This window comes from Gracilinanus agilis, chromosome 3, assembly GCF_016433145.1.
Source record: "Gracilinanus agilis isolate LMUSP501 chromosome 3, AgileGrace, whole genome shotgun sequence".
In the NCBI taxonomy this organism is placed as follows: domain Eukaryota; kingdom Metazoa; phylum Chordata; class Mammalia; order Didelphimorphia; family Didelphidae; genus Gracilinanus; species Gracilinanus agilis.
In genome coordinates, this window is record NC_058132.1 from 9,935,648 (window position 1) to 9,955,539 (window position 19,892).

Here is a 19,892-nt window from a genome sequence, read left to right on the forward strand (position 1 = left end):
ACACATGGGTTGATGTGGACATCATTGGGGGTGAAGACTTGAAATGATCACACCAAAGCAAATATCAATAATATGGAAATAGGTCTTGATTAATGACACATGTTAAAACCAGTGGAAATGTGTGTCAGCTATGGTGGGGGGGAGGGGTTGGAAGGGTGAAGGGGAAAATAAGAAAATGAGTCATGTAACCATGGAAAATTTTTCTAAAAAATAAAAAAATATATATTAATAAAAAATATTTTCACTAGAATGATCATTTAGAGTCTGCATCCCTGATCATATCCCCATCAAACCATGTGATCAAGGAAATGTTTTTTTCTTCTGTGTTTCTTCTCCCACAGTTCTTTCTCTGGATGTGGAGAGTGCTCTTTCTCATTAGTCCCTCTGGATTGTCCTGGGTCATTGCATTGCTGCTAGTAGAGAAGTCCATTACATTCGATTGTGCCCTAGTATATCAGTCTCTGTGTACAACGTTCTCCTGGTTCTGTTCCTTTTCCTGTGCATCAATTCCTGGAAGTCTTTCCAATTTGTGTGGAATTCTTTCAATTCATTATTCCTTTTAGCACAATAGTATTTGATTACCAACAGATACCACAATTTGTTTAGGCTTTCCCCCATCAAAGGACATCCCCTCATTTTCCAATTTTTTGCCACCACAAAGAGCATTATTCTGAATATTTTTGTACAAGTATTTTTCCGTATTATCTCTTTAGGGTACAAACCCAGCCAGCCCTGGTATGGCTGGATCAAAGGGCAGGCAGTATTTAAAGCTCTGTGGGCATAGTTCCAATTGCCTTCCAGAATGAATGGATCATTTCACAACTCTACCAGCAATGCATTAGTGTCTCAATTTTGCCACATTCCCTTCAACATTTACTACTTTCCTTTGCTGTCATATTGGCCAATCTGCTAGATGTGAGGTGGTACCTCAGAGTTGTTTTGATTTGCATTTCTCTAATTATGAGAAATTTAGAACACTTTTTCATGTGTTTATTGCTAGTTTTGATTTCTTTATCTGAAAACTGTCAAATCATGTCCCTTAACCATTTATCAATTGGTTATTGGCTTGATTTTTTTACAACTGACTTTGCTCCTCATAAACTTGAGAGATTAGATCTTCTTCAGAGGTTTTTGTTATAAAGATTTATCTTCCATTTGTTGGTTCCCTTCTAATTTTGCTTACATTAGTTTTGTCTGTATAAAACCTTTTTAATTTAATGTAATCAAAATGATTCAGTTTATTTTTTGTAATCTCTATCTCTTGCTTGGTCTTAAATTCTTACCTTTCCCATAGATCTGACAGATATACTATTCTGTGTTCACCTAATTTACTTAGATTTTCCTTTTTTATATTTAAGTTGTTTACCCATTTTGAATTTTTCTTGGTATAGTGTATGTGATGTTGACCTAAAGCTAATCTCTCCCATACTGTTTTCCAATTTTCCCAGCAGTTTTTGTCAAACAGTGGGTTCTTGTCCCAAAAGCTGGGATCTTTGGGTTTATCATACCTAGCTTGTGGAGGACCTTTACCCCAAGACTATTCCATTGATCCTCCCTTCTCTCTTAGCCGGTACCAATTGTTTTTATGACCACTGCTTTATAGTACAGTTTAAGATCTGTTACTGCTAGGTGTAAGGGTGTAAAATGGGTTTGACTAATATATGAATTAAAAAAATTTGAATTGTAGTGGTCATTTATAAAATTAACTCTTAAGTCATGAGGATGTTAGTAGCTTTAGAAGATTTATTACAGCAGGGTAGAGATGTAAAGTGGGAAATGTAGGAAAGAGGTAGAAAATACTGCCTAGCTAAATTAACTAAGTCCAGATCTGAGTGCCTCACCAAAGAGAGTGCCTCTCTGAAGACAGAAGAGCCAAAAGGCCAGTCTCTTCCCAGGGAGTCCTCAGCCCCAGGGAGTCACAGAAGCTAAACTCCTCAAGTCACCAATGCAGAAGTCCAAGTCAGAAGAATCCCTCTTTGAGCAAGAGCCACTAAGGCAGCAGAAGTAGAAGTAGTCACACCAACACAGAAGTCCTCCCTCAGCCAGTCACCAAGGCAGCAGAAGTAGAGCTCCTCCAGAATGCCCTTGGCTAGCTTTTATAAGCAGTTTTCTCCACAACACTTCCTGTCTCTCTAGTTTCTCCTTCCTTTCACTGTGGTCTGGTCTTTCACATGTCAGGACCCAATCAAAGTCTATCAGTTTGCCTAACACTGCCCAAGGCAGCAGTATCTGTGGGATCCACTTCCCTTCCTCTGAGGGTGTGAACTTTTATCAAAAGGATTCACAAGTTCCCTACTGTCTAAGTTAAAAGAGTGGAGCACTCCAAGTACTTGATTAAGTTAAGATTAAAAAATTCCCTTTCACATAGGCCCCCATCTTTCACATTTTTTCATTATTTCTCTTGATATCCTTGTTCTTTTGTTCTTCTAGATGAACTTTGTATAATTTTTTTCTAATTCAATAAAAAAGTTTTTTGATAGTTTTGTAAGAAATAAAATGTGTATGTGTGTATATATATATATATATATATATATATATATATATATATGTACACACACAGACACACACACATATTTGGGTTTTCTTGATCACCATATTGATAATTAAAGCCATGTGCCTGATAAGAGCTAGTTCAAATGCCGCACCATACCTTCCCACCTGGCTGCTTCAGCAGGAAAGAGGAAGTACCGATCTTGTCCTGAGTCTTTATACCTCTGTCTACGTTATCACACTTCCTGTCCACCTCATTACTCAAGAGGAATCATGGGAAATATAATTTAGAAAGCGTACTAAATGTCCACAAGAAGTTTAGACCAGGGGTCTCAAAATTAGTTCAAGGACCCCCAAATTTCCAATATCACAGTTTCATAGGTTTAGCACTAAATAAATCAATTAAATTGGGTAGGATTGTCATTTTTATTGTATTAGCTTATCCTACCCATGAGCAGTTAATGTTTTTCCAATTATTTAGATCTAGTTCTAATTGTGCGGAAAATGTTTTGTAGTCGTGTTCATGTAACTTCTGTGTTTGTCTTGACAAATAGATTCCTAAATATTTTATATTGTCTAGGGTGATTTAAAATAGGATTTCTCTCTTTCTAACTCTTGCTGCTGAGTTGTGTTGCAAATATATAGAAATGCTGATGATTTATATAGGTTTATTTTGTATCCTTTTGCTAAAGAAGTTGATTATTTCCACTAGCTTTTTAGTTGATTCTCTAGGATTCTTTAAGTAGATCATCATATCATATGCAAAGAGTGATAGTTAAGTCCCCTCACTGCCTATTTTAATCCCTTCAATTTCTTTTTCTTGAATTGCTTCTGCTAATGTTTCTAGTACAATGTTAAATAATAGAGGTGATAATGGGCATCCTTACTTCACTCCTGATCTTATTGGAAAGGCTCCTAATTTGTCCCCAATGCAGATGATACTTGCTGATGGTTTTAAATATATATATATAGTTTATTATTTTTAGGAAAGGCCTATCTCTTCCTATACTTCCCACTGTTTTCAGTAGGAATGAATGTTGTATTTTGTCAAGGTTTTTTCTGCATCTTTTGAGATAATCATGTAATTTCTGTTGGTTTGGTTGTTGATTGTATGGTCAATTATGTGGATGGTTTTCCTAATATTAAACCATCCTTGCATTCCTGGTATAAATCCCACCTGATAATACTGAATAATCCTTGTGATAATTTACTGTGGTCTCTTTGCTAGTATTTTATTTAAGTCTTTTGCATCTGTTCATTAAGGAGATTGGTCTGTAGTTTTCTTTCTCTGTTTTTGGTCTGCCTGGCTTTGGAATCAGTGACACATTTGTTTCATAAAAGGAATTTGGTAAAACTCCTGTGCTTATTTTGTCACATAGTTTGTGTAGTACTAGGATTAGTTGTTCTTTAGATGTTTGGTAGAATTGACTTGTGAATTGTTCTGGCCCTGGTGACTTTTTCTTAGGGAGTTCCTTGTTGGGTTTTTCCATTTCTTTTTCTGAGATGGGATTGCTTAAGTATTCAATTTCCTATTTTATTAATCTATGCAGTTTGTATTTTTGTAAATATTCACCCATTTCACCTAGATTGCCATATTTACTGCCATATAATTGGGCAAAATAGTTCTTAATAATTATCTTAATTTCGTCTTCATTAGAGGTGAGATTGACTTTTTCATCATTGATACTGTTAATTTTATTTTCTTCTTTCTTTTTTTATTAGATTAACTAGTACTATATCTCTTTTGTTTTTTTCAATGTACCAGTTCCTAGTCTTATTTATTCAATAGTTCTTTTGATTTCAATTTTATTAATTTCTCCTTTGATTTTCAGGATTTCCAATTTAGTTTTTATCTGGGGATTTTTAATTTGTTCTCTTTCTTGTTTTTTTAATTTTCATGCCCAGTTCATTGACCTCTTCCTTCTCTGATTTGTTGATATATGCACTCAGGGATATACATTTTCCATAAGTTACTGCTTTGGCTGCATCCCATGGGTTTTGATATGTTTTTTCCTCATTGTTAAAATCACTAATTGTTTCTATGATTTGTTCTTTAATGAACCAATTTTGGAGAATCATATTATTTAATTTTGGTTAATTTTTTATTTGCCCCCTTATTAATTATAATTTTTATTGTATTATCTGAAAAAGTTGCATTTTTTATTTCTGCTTTTTTGCATTTGTTTGCCATGTTTTTATGCCCTAGTACATGGTCAGTCTTTGTGAATATACCATGTGCTGCTGAAAAGAAAGTGTGTTCCTTTTTGTCCCTATTTATTTTTCTCCATATATGTATTAATGCTAATTTTTCTAAGATTTCATTCACATCTCATTTTTTTGGTTTGATTTATTTAGATCTGATAGGGGAAGGTTCAGATCTCTCACTAGTAGAGTTTTACTATCCATTTCCTCCTTAAGCTCCAATAGTTTCTCCTTTAAAAATCTGGATGTTAACCAAGCAAGAGTTAGAAAAAAATCACAAAATGTAAAATAAATAATTTTGACTACATTAAACTAAAAAGTTTTTGTAGAGATAAAACCAATGCTACCAAAATTAGAAGGGAAATAACAAATTGGGAAAAAAAATCTTTGTAACAAAAAACTCAGATAAAGGTCTAATTACCTAAATATACAAGGATCTAAATCAATTGTACAAAAAAATCAAGCCATCTCCCAATTGATAAATGGGCAAGGGACATGAATAGGCAATTTTCAGATAAAGAAATCAAAACTATCAATAAGCACATGAGAAAATGTTCTAAATCTCTAATAATTAGAGAAATGCAAATCAAAACAACTGAGGTATCACCTCACACCTAGAAGTTTGACTAAAATAACAACAGGGGAGAGTAATGAATGTTGGAGGGGATGTGGCAAAATTGGGATGTTAATGTATTGCTGGTGGACTTGTGAATTGATCCAACCATTCTGGATGGCAATTTGGAACTATGCGCAAAGGGTTTAAAAGACTACCTGCCTTTTGATCCAGCCATAGCACTGCTTGGTTTATACCCCAAAGAGATAATAAGGAAAAAGACTTGTACAAAAATATTTATAGCCACACTCTTTGTGGTTGCAAAAAATTGGAACATGAGAGAATGTCCTTCAGTTGGGGAATGGCTGAACAAATTAGGGTATCTTTTGGTGATGGAATACTTTTGTGCTCAAAGGAATAAAGAACTGGAGGAATTCCATGTGAACTGGAATGACCTCCAGGAATTGATGCAGAGTGAAAGGAGCAGATCTAGGAGAACATTGTACTCAGAGACTGATACACTTTGGTACAATCAAACATAATGGACTTCTCTACTAGCAGCAATGTAAGGATCCAGAACAAGGCTGAGGGACATATGAGAAAGAAAACTAGCCACATTCAGAGGAAGAACTGTGGGAGGAGAAACACAGAAGAAAAACAACTGCTTGAGCACATGGGCTGATGGGGATATTATTGGGGATGTAGACACTATATGATAACTCTAGTCCAAATATCAATAATATGGAATTACGTCCTGATCTATGATACATGTAAAACCCAGTGGAATTGTGGGAAGGTTATGTGGTTAGGGGTGTTTGGGGGATAGGGAAAGAACATGAAATATGTAACTAGGGGAAAATATTCAAAATTAAAATTAAAAAAAGTGATAAAAAAAATCTGGATGCTATACAATTTGGTGCATACATGTTGAGTACTGTTATTTCTTCATTGTCCATACTGCCTTTTATCAGGCTGCAATTACCTTCCCTATCTCTTTTAAAGAGATCTATTTTTACTTTAATTTTATCAGATATCATGATTTCAACTCCTGCCTCCTTTTTTTCAGTTTATTCAGCCCAATAAATTTTTTTCCAGCTTCTTACGTTTATTTATCCTGCGTGTCAACCTGCCTCATGTGTGTTTTTTGCAGACAACGTATAGTAGGGTTTTCGTTTCTAATCCACTCTATCTGCTTCTGTTTTATGGGTAAGTTCATCCCATTCACAATGTAATATTGAAAAATTAATATTATACCAAATGTAATATTTAGATATGATTTGGAAATATATTAGTAAAAATTTGGTGTCATTGCCATTTATAAAATAATTAAGTCTTAAGTCAGGATGATGATAGTAACTTTTAGCAATTTAATTTTAATATATAAGAAAGAAAAAAGGAAAGAAGGAAAAAGAAAAATATTTCCTAGCCTGCAACCCTAGTCTTACCAGCTCATATAAGTATCTTCCATCCAAGCCAGCAATGCCAAATCATAGACGAGCTCCTAGCCAAAAATCTCCAGAGAAAAAGCCCAGCCAACTCTACTGTCACATTTTTATAGTCCTCCTTCTCCACATCACGCTCTTTTCCTATGCATTGGTCTAGCACATCTCAGGAACCAATTAAAGTCTCTCTGTTTGGAGCATTCCAGCCAAACCAATGGGCTGGTGCAGACGAGCAGAAAGTTCACGATCCTAAGAGGAAGGGGTTCCCTTCACACAATGTTCAGAGTTATGATTACCACCTGTATATTCCCCATCTTACCCTACAGGGAAGTTGAGAGGGAATTCCTCTTTTAGTCCTGCCCTTTCTTCTTTCACTATTTCCTTCTACATCCATGTTTTGCTTTTAATCAGTCCTCCTATTCCCCACCCTTATTTTACTTTCCTTCCCACTCCCTCCCTTCTTATTCCCCTGTCATTTTTCTTTAAGGTCAATTTGATACTCTAGGCCCACTACCTTTTCCTCCCTTTTAATATTCCCTGCCCCACTCCCCCTCTTGGTTTTTCCCTCTCAACTTCCCTGTAGGGTAAGATAGAATTCTATATCCCAATAGATCTGACTTCTCTTCCCTCTCAGAACTGATTCCACTGAGAGTAAGGTTTAAGTATTACCTATTACCATGCTCTTCCTCTCCTTCTTATAATAATATTCTCCCCTCCCCCATTAGCCTCTTTATGTGGTATAATTTATCCTATTTTTTCTATTGGAAATGGGAAAGAGGAAGGTAAGGTGCAAAAGGATGCAGGCTGGAAATTGAGTGGCTCATACAATTCAAAAGGAGAGGATTCCTAAAGAGTGTTAGGGAAGAATAAAAGGAGAGGACTTGAAGCTGAGAGGGAGCTGGAGTTCCTGTTTGGTTTGGAACTTGGAGGGAGAACTTCCTGGAGGGGTTGACGGACTTTTCCTGAGAGGAACAGTTGACCTGAACGGTTGATTCCTTGGCCCATCTTTCCAGCTTCCGGACTTATCTCCACCTTTGTTCCTGCCTATTTCTTTCTGCCTGTTGTTCCTGCCTTTTGATTACTGATCTGAAATTAATATACAGTTGTGTTCCTGAGAAGAAGCCAGCCTTAATCCAGACTGTCATCTCTCTGTATCTACTGGGACTTACGGGCTTTGCCTATAGGTCTTTGTTGGCTCTGACATCCAGTCATCATCCTAAGTCAGCAAACCTTGAAAATAGCTTTTGCAAGTAACCATCTTGTACAAACTGTAGAGTAATTAGAGATTTTATCTTTAGGGTTTGCCTTTGCCCTCCTTCCCAATCCCTTTCCTTGTTTATATATCATATTAAACCTTTTTGTTAATTTACTGTTCAAGTCAGATTGCATTATTGAGACATCCAGGTCTGGAGGCAGCCATTTTGGCCTCTCAGCCTAAGACAGACAGATATTGGACTTTACAACTCAACTTAATGGCCTTTGATGTTAGCAAACCCACTTCTTTCATTTATTCCTTCAAGTTTCTCTTGATGTCATCTTCTAACCCCCTCTTTTTTATATATAATCTTGAACAACTTAGTACACCAATCTCTACCTATGGATAATCATTCTATCTACTATGATAATGAAAATAATTTTGGAGAGTTACAAAAGTCATTTTTCCATATAGGAATATAAGCAATTTGATGTTACTGAAGCCTTAAAAATTTTTTTCCCTCTTTTTGTTTACGTTTTCATTTTTCTCTTGAATTTTGTATTTGGACATCAAACTTTCCATTTAGTTCTGGTCTTTTCTTTAGAAATACTTGGAAATCTTCTGTTTTGTTAAATGCCCATACTTTCCTCTCAAAGTATATAGTCATTTTTGATGGGTAGGTGATTCTTGGTTGTAGACCCAATTCTTTGACTTCCCAAATATCATATCCAAAACCTTGAGGTCCTTTGTTGTAGAGGCTGCCAGATTCTGTGTAATCCTGACTGAGGCTCCTTGATATCTGAATTGTCTTTTTCTGGCTGTTTGCAATATTTTCTCCTTAGCTTGAAAGCTCTTGAATTTGGCAATTACATTCCTAGAGTTTGTCTTTTGAGGATTTAATGTAGAGAGTGATCTTTGGCCTCTTTCAATGCCTATTTTGCCCTCTTGTTGAAGAATATCAGAGCAGTTTTCTTGAATAATTTTTTATAATATGATGATAAGGATTCTATTTTTCTCCAGGCTTTCAGGTAGATCAATGATTCTTACATTGAGTCTCCTAGATCTGTTTTCTAGGTCAGTTGTCTTTTCAATGAGGTATTTTATGATTCCTTCTATTTCATCATTCTTTTGACTTTGCTTTATTAATTCTTCCTGTCTTGTGAGATTGTTAGCTTCTACTTGCCCAATTCTAGTCTTTACAAACTGGTTTTCACCTAAGATTTTTACATTTTCCTTTTCGGTTTGGTCTATCCTATTTTTCATGGCTTCCAGCAGGTCAATTCTGGTCTCCAATTTGCTTATTACTTCATGTGATTTCTGTGCTTCTTTTTCCAAGTTGAAAATTTTGTCTTTTAAACTGTTATTTTCTTTTTGAATTACTTTCATTTCATTTCCCCAATTTTCTTTTATCTTTCTTACTTGGTTCTTGAACTCGTTTTTGAGTTCCTTGAGTGCGTGTGACCAATTTCCATTTTTTGGGGAAATTTTGGATGTATTTGCTTGTTTGTCGCTCTCTGCTGTGGCTTCTGTATTTTGCTCTTTTTCTCCATAGAAATTATCCACGGTCAAAGATCTTTTCTTTTGCAGCTTATTTCTTTTGGTACTTTTGGATTGTGGTTCCTTTGTGTTGGTGGCCATTGCTGTGTTAGTTTTTTTTCCTCTGTATTATCTTCCCTTCCCAGAAAGAAGTCTGAGTGAGGAGTGCAGGCAGCTCTTTGTGTAGCAAGCTATAAAGCATTTTCCCTGAGGCTATTTAGGCTATTTTTCCAATCTGTGTCGCATCTGTTGTGAGCAGCCCAGTTCTGCCCTATCTCCAAACCCAGGCTTCTTGCTTTCAGCCTCAGGTCCCAAGTCTCACTGCCAAGGCCTTGAACTGTCCTCAGGGGAAAGTCTGTGGTACCCTCAGCTGTAAGTCTGTGGTCCCCTTAGCCAGCCCCAGAGAATTTAGAAATTGTACTGACCCTTGCTCTGACTAGCATGGTAGGTGGTATGGGGGAGGGGTGATCAGCTCTTGCTTTGGTAGGTGTCATTTTAAGCTCTTATAGTGTGGAATTGCCCGAACACCGCCTACCTTCAAGGCTGCACCCTGTGGTAGAGCCCCTTCACTCCTCTGATTTTGATTTTGGTCTTTTTGAGACACTTTGTAGTGATCGATTGTGAGGAGAATCTGGCTATTCCAGCTACTCTGTGACCATCTTAGCCAAGAAGTCTGCCATATTGTTTTGATGATCACTGCTTTATACTACAGTTTAAGATCTGGTACTGCTAGGCCACCATCTTTCACTTTGTTTTTCATTGGTTCTTTTGATATTCTTGATGTTTTGTTCCTTCAGATCAATTTTGTTATTATTTTTCCCAATTGTATAAAATATTTTTTTATAGTTTGTTAGGTATGGCACTGAATAAACAAATTAATTTATGTAGTATTGTCATTTTTATTATATTTTCTCATTCTACCCAAGAGCAATGAATGTTTTTTCATTATTTAGATCTTGTTTTATTTGTGTGAAAAGTGTTTTATAGTTGGGTTCATATAATTCTTGTGCTTTTCTTGGCAGATAGATTCCCAAATATTTTATATTGTCTATAGTGAGCCTATAAAATGCTCGGAAATTATAAGTGCTTAGAAAACAGCATAGCAAAATTAGGTATAGACCAGTAGCTTATACCCTATATGAAGATATAGTCAAAATGGCCATATGATTTAGACATAAAGGGTGACATTATAAGTAAATTTGGGTCAACATAGAATTGTTTACCTGGCAGATCTATGGAGGAAGGAAAAATTTATGACCAAACCAGAGATAAAGAACATTATAAGATGACTCCCACCTTTTTCTTATTTATTTTTAGTTTGATTTATCCAGATCTGATAGAGGAAGGTTCAGGTCTTTCACTAGTATAGTTTTACTATCTATCTATTTATTTCTGCAGCTCCACCAATTTCTTCTTTAGAAATTTGGATGCTATACTGTTTGGTGCATACAGTTTGAGTACTGATATTTCCTCATTATCTATATTGCCTTTTATCAGGATGTAATTACCTTTCTTATCTCCTTTAACTAGATCTACTTTTATTTGGCTTTGTCAAATATTATGATTGTGACTCCTGCCTTCTTTTTCTCAATTAATGCCCAATAGATTTTGCTCCACACTTTTACCTTAACCCTGAGTGTGTCTCCCTGCCTTATGTGTGTTTCTTATAGACCACATATAGTAGGATTTTGGTTTATAATCCACTCTGTTATTTGCTTCCATTTTACAGATGAGTTCATCCTATTCATATTCAGAGTTATGATTACCACCTGTGTATTCCCCAACATTTTGATTTCTTCTCCTTATAGTGTCCTTTCTTCTTTCACCATTTCCTTCTATACCAGTGTTAGGTTTTTAATCAGCCCCTCCCTGATCCCCACCCTTATTTTACTTCCCTTTCATCTCCTCCCTTCTTATTGCCCTATTATATTTCTTTAGTGTCTTTTTAAGTTTCCCCACACCCTCTTCCTCCCTAGTATTGCTTCCCTCCTCACCTTCCGTTTCCATCCCCTCCCTTTTTACTCCCCTTTTATTTTTTTAGGGTTTATTAAACAAAGCAGCTCCTGCTGATAAGGTGACTGCCGGCAAAGTACCAGAAAGATAGGATCCTCTCTCCAGGGTTGGCTAATTGGGTTGCTTTTTCCTGGCGTGAGAGGGACTGGTTTGGGAACCAATGGGGGGGGGGGGCTTTAGGATCCTGTCATTAAAATTAAAACAGCTGTGTGCTATTTATTTTAAGGAAAAAAGAAAAACATTGAACTTACCTTTTTTCTAGCAACTGTGTTGAGTTGAGGTTTACAGAGTGAAAGAAGAGTCAAGAAAATTTCAGAAGATTGAGGGTAGTCAGCACAACCTTCTGGTTGCCAAATGTAAGGGGTAAAAAAAAGAGTTTTTGATGGGTGAATATTAAAAGATTTAGTTGCCAGGGAATTAAATAATTATTAATCCCCAATTAAAGAATAATCTCAAATAAAAATGACTTTTATGGAAGTTTATTTACAAATGAGAAGTGAGAGAAAAGTAAGGAAATTAGAGAGAGGATAGAGTATGATAAGTAATCTAACAGACTGAGTAATTTGCTATGATCCCTGGTTCAATCCAGGCAGATTTAACTAGTCCTTAATCGGAAAGGCCAGAGGGTCAGAAGGCCAGAGATGAATAAAGCAGAAACTTCATTCACAGAGTCTCTTTAGAGGAATTCAGGAAGACTTAGTTTTTACACTCACCATGTGTAATTCCAAGAGAGATTAACAGCAGTCTCACCTAGTCCAAGGTCTCAGCCACGGGGTCTGAGCTCATTCAGGTTTAAGTTACCCAACCAGAAGGAGAAGTGAGCAGCCAGGAGAGCAAGCCCCAGTAGTTCTTTCAATTTATCCACACCATTTCTTTTGTCACTTCCTGTGCCTTCCTCTTGGTTTATGTGTCCAATCTCAACAGATGCTTTTCTTAGGACTGCCTAGGGGACAGTCAGTCAATTCTAATTCATCACCCATTCTTGCACACGTGGGTGACAGACCTCCCCACCTGAGAGTTAAGTGGAGTTGTTTCTATTTTTGGTGATTAGATTTAAGAATGGATAGGATAGATTTAATCTCCTTATCACAATGCAGAGTGAAAGGCGCAGAACCTAGAGAACTTTATACACAGAGATGGATACACTGTGGCACAATTGAATGTAATGGAGTTCTCTACTAGCAGCAATGCAAGAATCCAGGACAGTTCTGAGGGATTTATGAGAAAGAAAGCTATTCACATCCAGAGAAGTAGAAATAAAAAAGAAAAACAATTGCTTGATCATATGGATCCATGAGGACATGATTGGGAATGTAGACTCTAAATGATCACCCTAATGCAAATATTAATAATATGGAACTAGGTCTTGATCAATTATATATATATATATATATAAAATCCTCTCTGGCTACAGGGCTAAGTGTAAGAATAAAGAGATCCTCAACTAAAACTATAATAATAAATGAGAGCCAGTAACCAATGTTATTATAGAGGGGGGGAGAAAGAGAGAGAGAGAGAGAGAGAGAGAGAGAGTGAGTGAGTGTGTCTATGATGGTGAGACTCTCTTCTAGCTCTCCCCTTACACCAATTATACACTGTAAGAGACTTCAAGGTGGTGTCACCCCTAAACTGGGTGACCTGGATGGTTGTGCCAAGCCACAGGAGTTGGGGGCAAAGCTTCCCTATAAGATGAGGTATGGGGGACCCCAATCTGATCCTGAATGAGGGCAGGGTCCACACAAGCCTCCCCTGAGGTCAACTTCACTGCGGGTGGTCTAGTTCCAAGATGGAGGCAGCCAGACCAAACTGTGATTTCCCCTCCCCCTCATTGTCTCTCAGGCACTCTGGAATGCTATCTGACTAATGAATGGCTTTTATTATTCACAGTTCAGGGATTGGGGAAAGGGGCGAAAGGCAGAGGGATTTTGGGGCACCCTCTTCTCTATTTCTGTGGGGTCCGTTACTTGGGTGGGAACCTTTGTAGTTCCCACTCCCAAGCTTCTCTCCTCGCCTCTTCTCCTTCTGTTTCTATTTCTTTTCTTTTCTATCCTTTTCTATAATTGTAAGTTAGACCAGAAAGGGTCTCTCAGCAAGGTTGAGTAATGGGAGAAGGAGCCTAAGAGATCACTCCCAAAATGGAGTCCAAACACTTAGATGCCTCGATGTTTGAAGTCTTGCTGGGTGAGATGTGATGGAATCTTTGACCAGGGAATCAGGGTTTCACTGTCCAAAGAAAGATCCTCAGGAAGCCCTCAAGACTGGATTCGAGCAGAGATGTCTTCCTCCTTTCTCCTTCCAGTCTTTGCTGGAAGACCTCTCCTCTCCTTCTCCATCAGAGAATTACCCAGAATCCTCTCTGATCTCAACTGTCATCAGCTTTCACCAACTGTCAGTCACTCCTTCTCTGGCTCCTTTTGTCTCATCCCCCTTGCACAAATCCCATCCTTACATGAGGCAGAAGGATAGGGAAAGAACATGAATCAATGAATCTTGTAACCATAGAAAAGTACTCTAAATTAAGTAGGAGTTCTATACTAGCAGCAATGCAGTGACCCAGGACAATTCTGAGGGATTTATGGAAAAGAACACTACCCACATTCAGAGGAAGAACTGCAGGAGTGGAAACATAGAAGAAAAACAACTGCTTGAACACATGGGTTGAGGCAGACATAATTGGGGATGTAGACTCGAAACTAACACACCAATGCAACTATGAACAATTTGGAAATAAGTCTTGATCAATGACACAAGTTAAAGCCAGTGGAAATGCACATTGGCTATGGGACAGGGGAGGTCAGGGGGTGAAGGGGAAAGTAAGAGCATGAATCATGTAACCATGATAACTTTTCTAAAAAATAAAAAATATTAAAAAAATAAATAAATCAATTAAGTAAAAATCTTCAAAGTAAAAAAACATAAGGTAAGTCCCAAAGAGCTAAAAAAAAAGGCATACTTTTTGATCCAATAATAACAGTCGAAAAGAGTCCCAAAAAAAATCAGAAAAAAGGGAAAGGACCTACTTGTAGGAAAATATTCATAACTGCTCTTTTGGTGATAGCAAAGATTTGGAAATTGAAGGAATGTCTATCAGTTGACAAAAGGCTGAACAAATTGTAGTATATGAGGGTGATGGAATAGTATTGTGTTATAATAAATGACAAACAGGATGATTTCAGAAAGAGCTGTGATGTCCCCCACGAACTGAAGCAGAGTGAAATAAGCAGAACCAGGAGAAAATTATACAATATAACAGTAATGTTATGGAATGTTCAATTGTGATACCTTTGGCTACTCTCATCCATACAATATCCAGTACAATTCTGAGGGACTTATGACAAAAAATGGCTCCAGAGAAAGAACTGTTGGAGTTGCAATGCAGATGAAAGTATACTATTTTTTGCTTGTTTATTTGGGTTTTTGTTTTGAGGTTGTGGTTTTATATGATTATTCACTTCTAAAAATAAATAATATGGAAATAAAATTAAGAAAGTATGAATCTGTAGCTCACAGCCCCTAATTCTGCCTCATTTAGCAAGTTTATACTCATTCCTGCTTTATTCTTCCCTCAAATTCTAAGCCTGCTTATAGGAATGAAAGGGAAGGAACTACACATTTTAAAATACCTGCTCTATGTCCTCAACTGGGTAAAGGAGTTCAGGATACAATTCCTAATGAAAAACCTCAAGTCAAAATGACTTTTGTGGTAGTTTATTTACAAATGAGGAGAGTGAAAGCAAGAAAATCAGAGAGAGAATAAGGTAAATTAATTAACCTAATAAGATTAAATAATTTGCTCCAGCCCCTTGCTCAACCAGGCAGGGCTAATTAGTCCTCTGCCAGAGAAGGCTCAGCCTTGGGCTGAGGGATGAATGAAGCAAAAGTTTCAGTCACAAAGTTTCTCTTGAAAGGAGAGTTCCTTCAGAGAAATCCAGGAAGAGTCAGTCTTTACACTCACTATGCGTAGTTCTAAGGGAGAGATTTAAGAACAATCTCACCAAGTCCAAGGTCTCAAGTCCAGCAAGGAATGTCTCTAACTCGAGCTCCAGCTCCAAGAAATGAATGAGAACTCACTCATGTAAGAATTAAAATTTAGTTATTATAGCTATATATTAAAATTATGTGGCCGCCAGGAATCAACAATTCAGGTTGATTCCGTAATTAAATCAGACCCAAGTCAGCATCGGGTTGAAGAGTTTATTTACAATCAGGAGGGTAAGTAAGGATAAAGAGAAGAGGGAGGTTAGAAGTCTAAATAAATGAAGCTGTAAGCCGCAAGGCCCAACAGCCGGATAGGCAGAGTTTAGAATTGGCCCAGCTAGGCCAAGGAAGCCAGCCTAACTTACCCACGTGACAATACAGAGCATAAGCTGTCTGTGGTCTCAGGAGATGCTTCTTCCTCTAGTTCCAAACGGCAACTCCCCCCACAGGAAGTTCACTCACTTACTTAAAGAGAATGTGTCTTTCATCACTTCCTGTGGTCCACCTCTAATTCAAATGGACAAATGGCAGTTTCTACTTTGATTTGGACTGCCCAAAGGGCAGTCCCTTATTCTTGATTTGTTACTTATTGTCACGTGTGGGTAACTCGTCTCCCCTCCCCACTAAGGGAGGTGGGAGTGACATCATTAGCACGCCTGTGTTGAGTAGATTCTTGACTATTAAATGGGATCTGGCTAATTCTATTTACACACTCACAAGAAGTTGTCACTCCCTTTTAAAGGCAATTTTTGAGTCACTTCTGTGCCTTCCTCTTGGTTTGTGGCCACTCACAACAAACTCTTTGCTTAGGACTGCCCATGAGGCAGACAGTCAATTCTGATTCATCACCCACTTTCGCACACATGCATTAAAGACTTCCCCACTTGAGAATTAAGTTTTTACACTGTTAGTGTAATTAAGTGTTTACACTGTTAGTGATTAAATCTAAAATGGGTAGGTTTAATCTCATTATCACAAGGGCTAGGCTTGGGGGCTGGCAGATGAACCTTGAATTAAACAGTTTATTTCCTGAGAGATAGATGATGGATTCAGTATAGAGTATGAGACATAACATATAGTAGATTGTAAAATAAGATGAATATTGGGTATGTCTGCACTGAATGGCATACTATCTTTGCATCTGTAGATTAAAGAAGAAATCTTATATTCCACCTTGAAAATTACTACATTAGAGTTAAAAAGAATGAAGTTGTTTCTCAGTTTAACATATAAAATATAGCAAGAATGACCATGTGATAGTGTATCCAAAATGATGGGAATGGAATATCTGGAAGGCTACCTGAGATTGACAAAATTATAAGATAAAAGAGTGACTTTTAAAGGAAAGACAGAAAGGGAAATGGACATTTATTGTTCAGTACTATGAACAAAGCATGCTTAGGCACATGGTTTGAGTTGTAGTCTACTTGCAAGGAAGTAGGCCAGGTCATTTCTCCATTCTTTACTCATGACATGAGTTGTGAAATATGATGAGAATCTTGGTGCTGTCTGTACTACGGATCCATTGTGAGGTTTCATTGTTATTGTGTGTGAAAGTATTTCTAAAATGTTCCATCTTGCAGTTATGACCCAATGGTGTAGCTAAAGTCTGGTTATGCTTGTTTAAGTTTGAAAACTCCTTTTGTCCTTGGGAAATGGAATCAAAATCTATTTACTTATTGCTTTTAGAGGAAAGAATTTATAGTATGTGTGTGTATCCCCTTTCCATCTGTTTATATCATTTTTTTATTTGTTTTCTTCAGAGGCAGAGACTAATTTTGAAGTGAAGGAGATATCTACCAAGCTGAGTCTTTCTGTGGAAGGATCTGTCCCTCAAAGAGGCATGAATAAGGATCCCTGTGACTTCATTTTAAGAGAAATCTGGGACTCTAAAATCTTTAAAGTAAATAAAAATCCAAAAAATGACTGTGAAATTGCAGAGAAATTCAGCCAACGTTCAGTCCTAAATCAGTATATGAAATTGACCTCAGGAAATGACAATTGTTGGGATAGTGAATACATTAAATGCTTTTCTGAAAAAGTAGGATTTGATCAGTCACATGAGAAACCTGAAATGCCCATGTATCAAGATAATCTTGGGAGAATCACCTATGGCTCGAGTTTAGACCTTACAAGACATCCAAAGAATAAACATGTAGAGATGCTTTCTGTGAATAATGTAGGGGTGAGACCTTTCAGTCAGAACTCTGAGCTTGGTTCATATCAAATAATCCACTCTGAAGAGAGACCTTATAAATGTAAACAGTGTGGAAAGTCTTTCAAATGGAGGGGGAATCTTGCTGAGCATCAGAGAATCCACACTGGAGAGAAACCTTATAAATGTAAACAATGTGGAAAGGCTTTCAAACGGAGTAACCATCTTGCTTCACATCAGAGAATCCACACTGGAGAGAAACCTTATGAATGTACAGAGTGCAGAAAGACTTTCAGGCACAGTGTAAGTCTTGCTGCACATCAGAGGATCCACAGTGGAGAGAAACCTTATAAATGTACACAATGTGGAAAGGCTTTCACACAGAGGGGTAATCTTGGTAAACATCAAAGAATCCACTCTGGAGAGAAACCTTATGAATGTAAACAATGTGGAAAGGCTTTCACAGAGAGGGGCTCTCTTGCTGCACATCAGAGAATCCACACTGGAGAGAAACCTTATGAATGTACACAATGTGGAAAGACTTTCACAGAGAGGGGATCTCTTTCTGCACATCGGAGAACCCACTCTGGAGAGAAACCATATGAATGTACACAATGTGGAAAGGCTTTCACAGAGAGCGGCTCTCTTACTGTACATCTGAGAATCCACACTGGAGACAAACCTTATGAATGTAAACAGTGTGGAAAAACTTTCAAAAGGACAGGTCATCTTGCTGAGCATCAGAAAATTCACACTGGAGTGAAATCTTATGAATGTAAACAATGTGGAAAGGCTTTCACTAAGAGAAGTAATCTTGCTGTACACCAGAGAATCCATTCTGGAGAGAAACCTTATGAATGTACACAGTGTGGAAAGGCTTTCACCATGAGGGACTCTCTTGCTAAGCATCAGAGAATCCATTCTGGAGAGAAACTTTATGAATGTAAGCAATATGGACAGGCTTTCACAGAGAGGGGCCAATTTGCTGTACAACAGAGACTGCATGCTGGAGAGACACCTTATGAATGTAAACAATGTGGAAAGGCTTTCACTATGTGGAGCAATCTTACTGTACATCAGAGAATCTACTCTGGAGAGAAGCCTTATGAATGTACACAGTGTGGAAAGGCTTTTGCAGTGAGGGGCTCAATAAATCTATCAATAAACTGAGATGGTTTCTCCTCATCTTTCTACCATAAATTTTTGAATTTTGTCCCAAGTACCTGGTTCCACCGAACAAGCTCTCATTGTTTTTAGTAATTCATTCCTAACCTGACAGTTATAAGTAATCTTTCTCTGAATTTGGGTCCAATTTAGGGTTTTTAGTTAACCAATGAATTGCCCTCTCTCCCTGGGCCTGATTAACAAGAGAAGGAACTTTATTTCTTTCTCTTTCCATTAATAGGACATGGAGCAAATCAGTGACCTCTGTCCAGTTAGGACTGTAACTTTGTTAAATGTTTTCAAACTTATTTGCAACTACAACTGGATCATCTTCAAAGGAAGGTTTTTTTCCTTTGAATCTCTCAATGTCTGCTGGAGAGAAAGGTACATGTTGTCTAATTTTTACTAAATTCCCTTGTTTGTTATAAGTGGAAACATCCCTTAGAGAGAACAGGCCTTTATTTGAATTGTCTGTGATTACTACTTCTTGGCTTGTTGCTCTGGTTGGGGCTGGTCAGGTGGTAGGGAGGCAGGACAAAAGGAGGAGGGGTAGGGGCATGGAGGAGAGAGGGGAGATAAAGGTTAGGGAAGAGGAGGATGGGATGGAGGAGATGGGGTTTTGATTCAGAGAGGAGAGTGGGCAGGGAGGAAGGAGACTGAGCAGGGGTGGGGTTGGGAACAGGGAGGAGGAGACCAGATTGGATAGGTGGGGCTGGTCAGGGAAAGGTGTGTAAGCAGAGGAATGGAGGAGGTCAGAGGAGAAGGATGGTTGGGAAGATGGATGTGGGCTGAATAGCAGAAAGGGAGAAACTATGAGGTAAGGGTAGTTGGATTGAGGGACATATGGTAAGGTAGGGTACAGAGGTGGGTTGGGAGGAAAGGAGATGGGAGTGGGAGGTGAGTGGAGTCTGATATGGGGAAGGACAGAAAGAGTCAAATCCTGGCCTGGGTCTAGAGAAGGAGCCTTCTGGCTAGAAAGCAATGAGGGCAGTTTGTCAGGGTTTTCAGAGTTGACTAACCTATTTTCAGTGGGTTTTGTTGAATTTTCAACCATTTTTGCCCACAAGAGCCAATAGGCTTAGTCTTTAGGATTCTTATGGCCAATGATCAGTTCCAGGGCTTTCAAAACTTTAAAATCAAAAGCACTAGGCCAGCTAAAAAACT

General features: G+C 37.7%; 1 protein-coding gene across 1 annotated transcript in view; it reads left to right on the forward strand.

Annotated features, from left to right (window-relative positions):
- The window catches only part of LOC123240724 (zinc finger protein 850-like), a 264,052-nt gene extending 245,162 nt beyond the window's left edge, over positions 1-18,890 (forward strand). The window contains exons 3-4 of the mRNA XM_044668442.1: positions 17,699-18,635; positions 18,882-18,890. Of these exons, the coding sequence (XP_044524377.1) occupies positions 17,699-18,635; positions 18,882-18,890 (946 nt within the window). The remainder of the gene's footprint in view (positions 1-17,698; positions 18,636-18,881) is intronic.
- Positions 18,891-19,892: the final 1,002 nt, after the last annotated feature.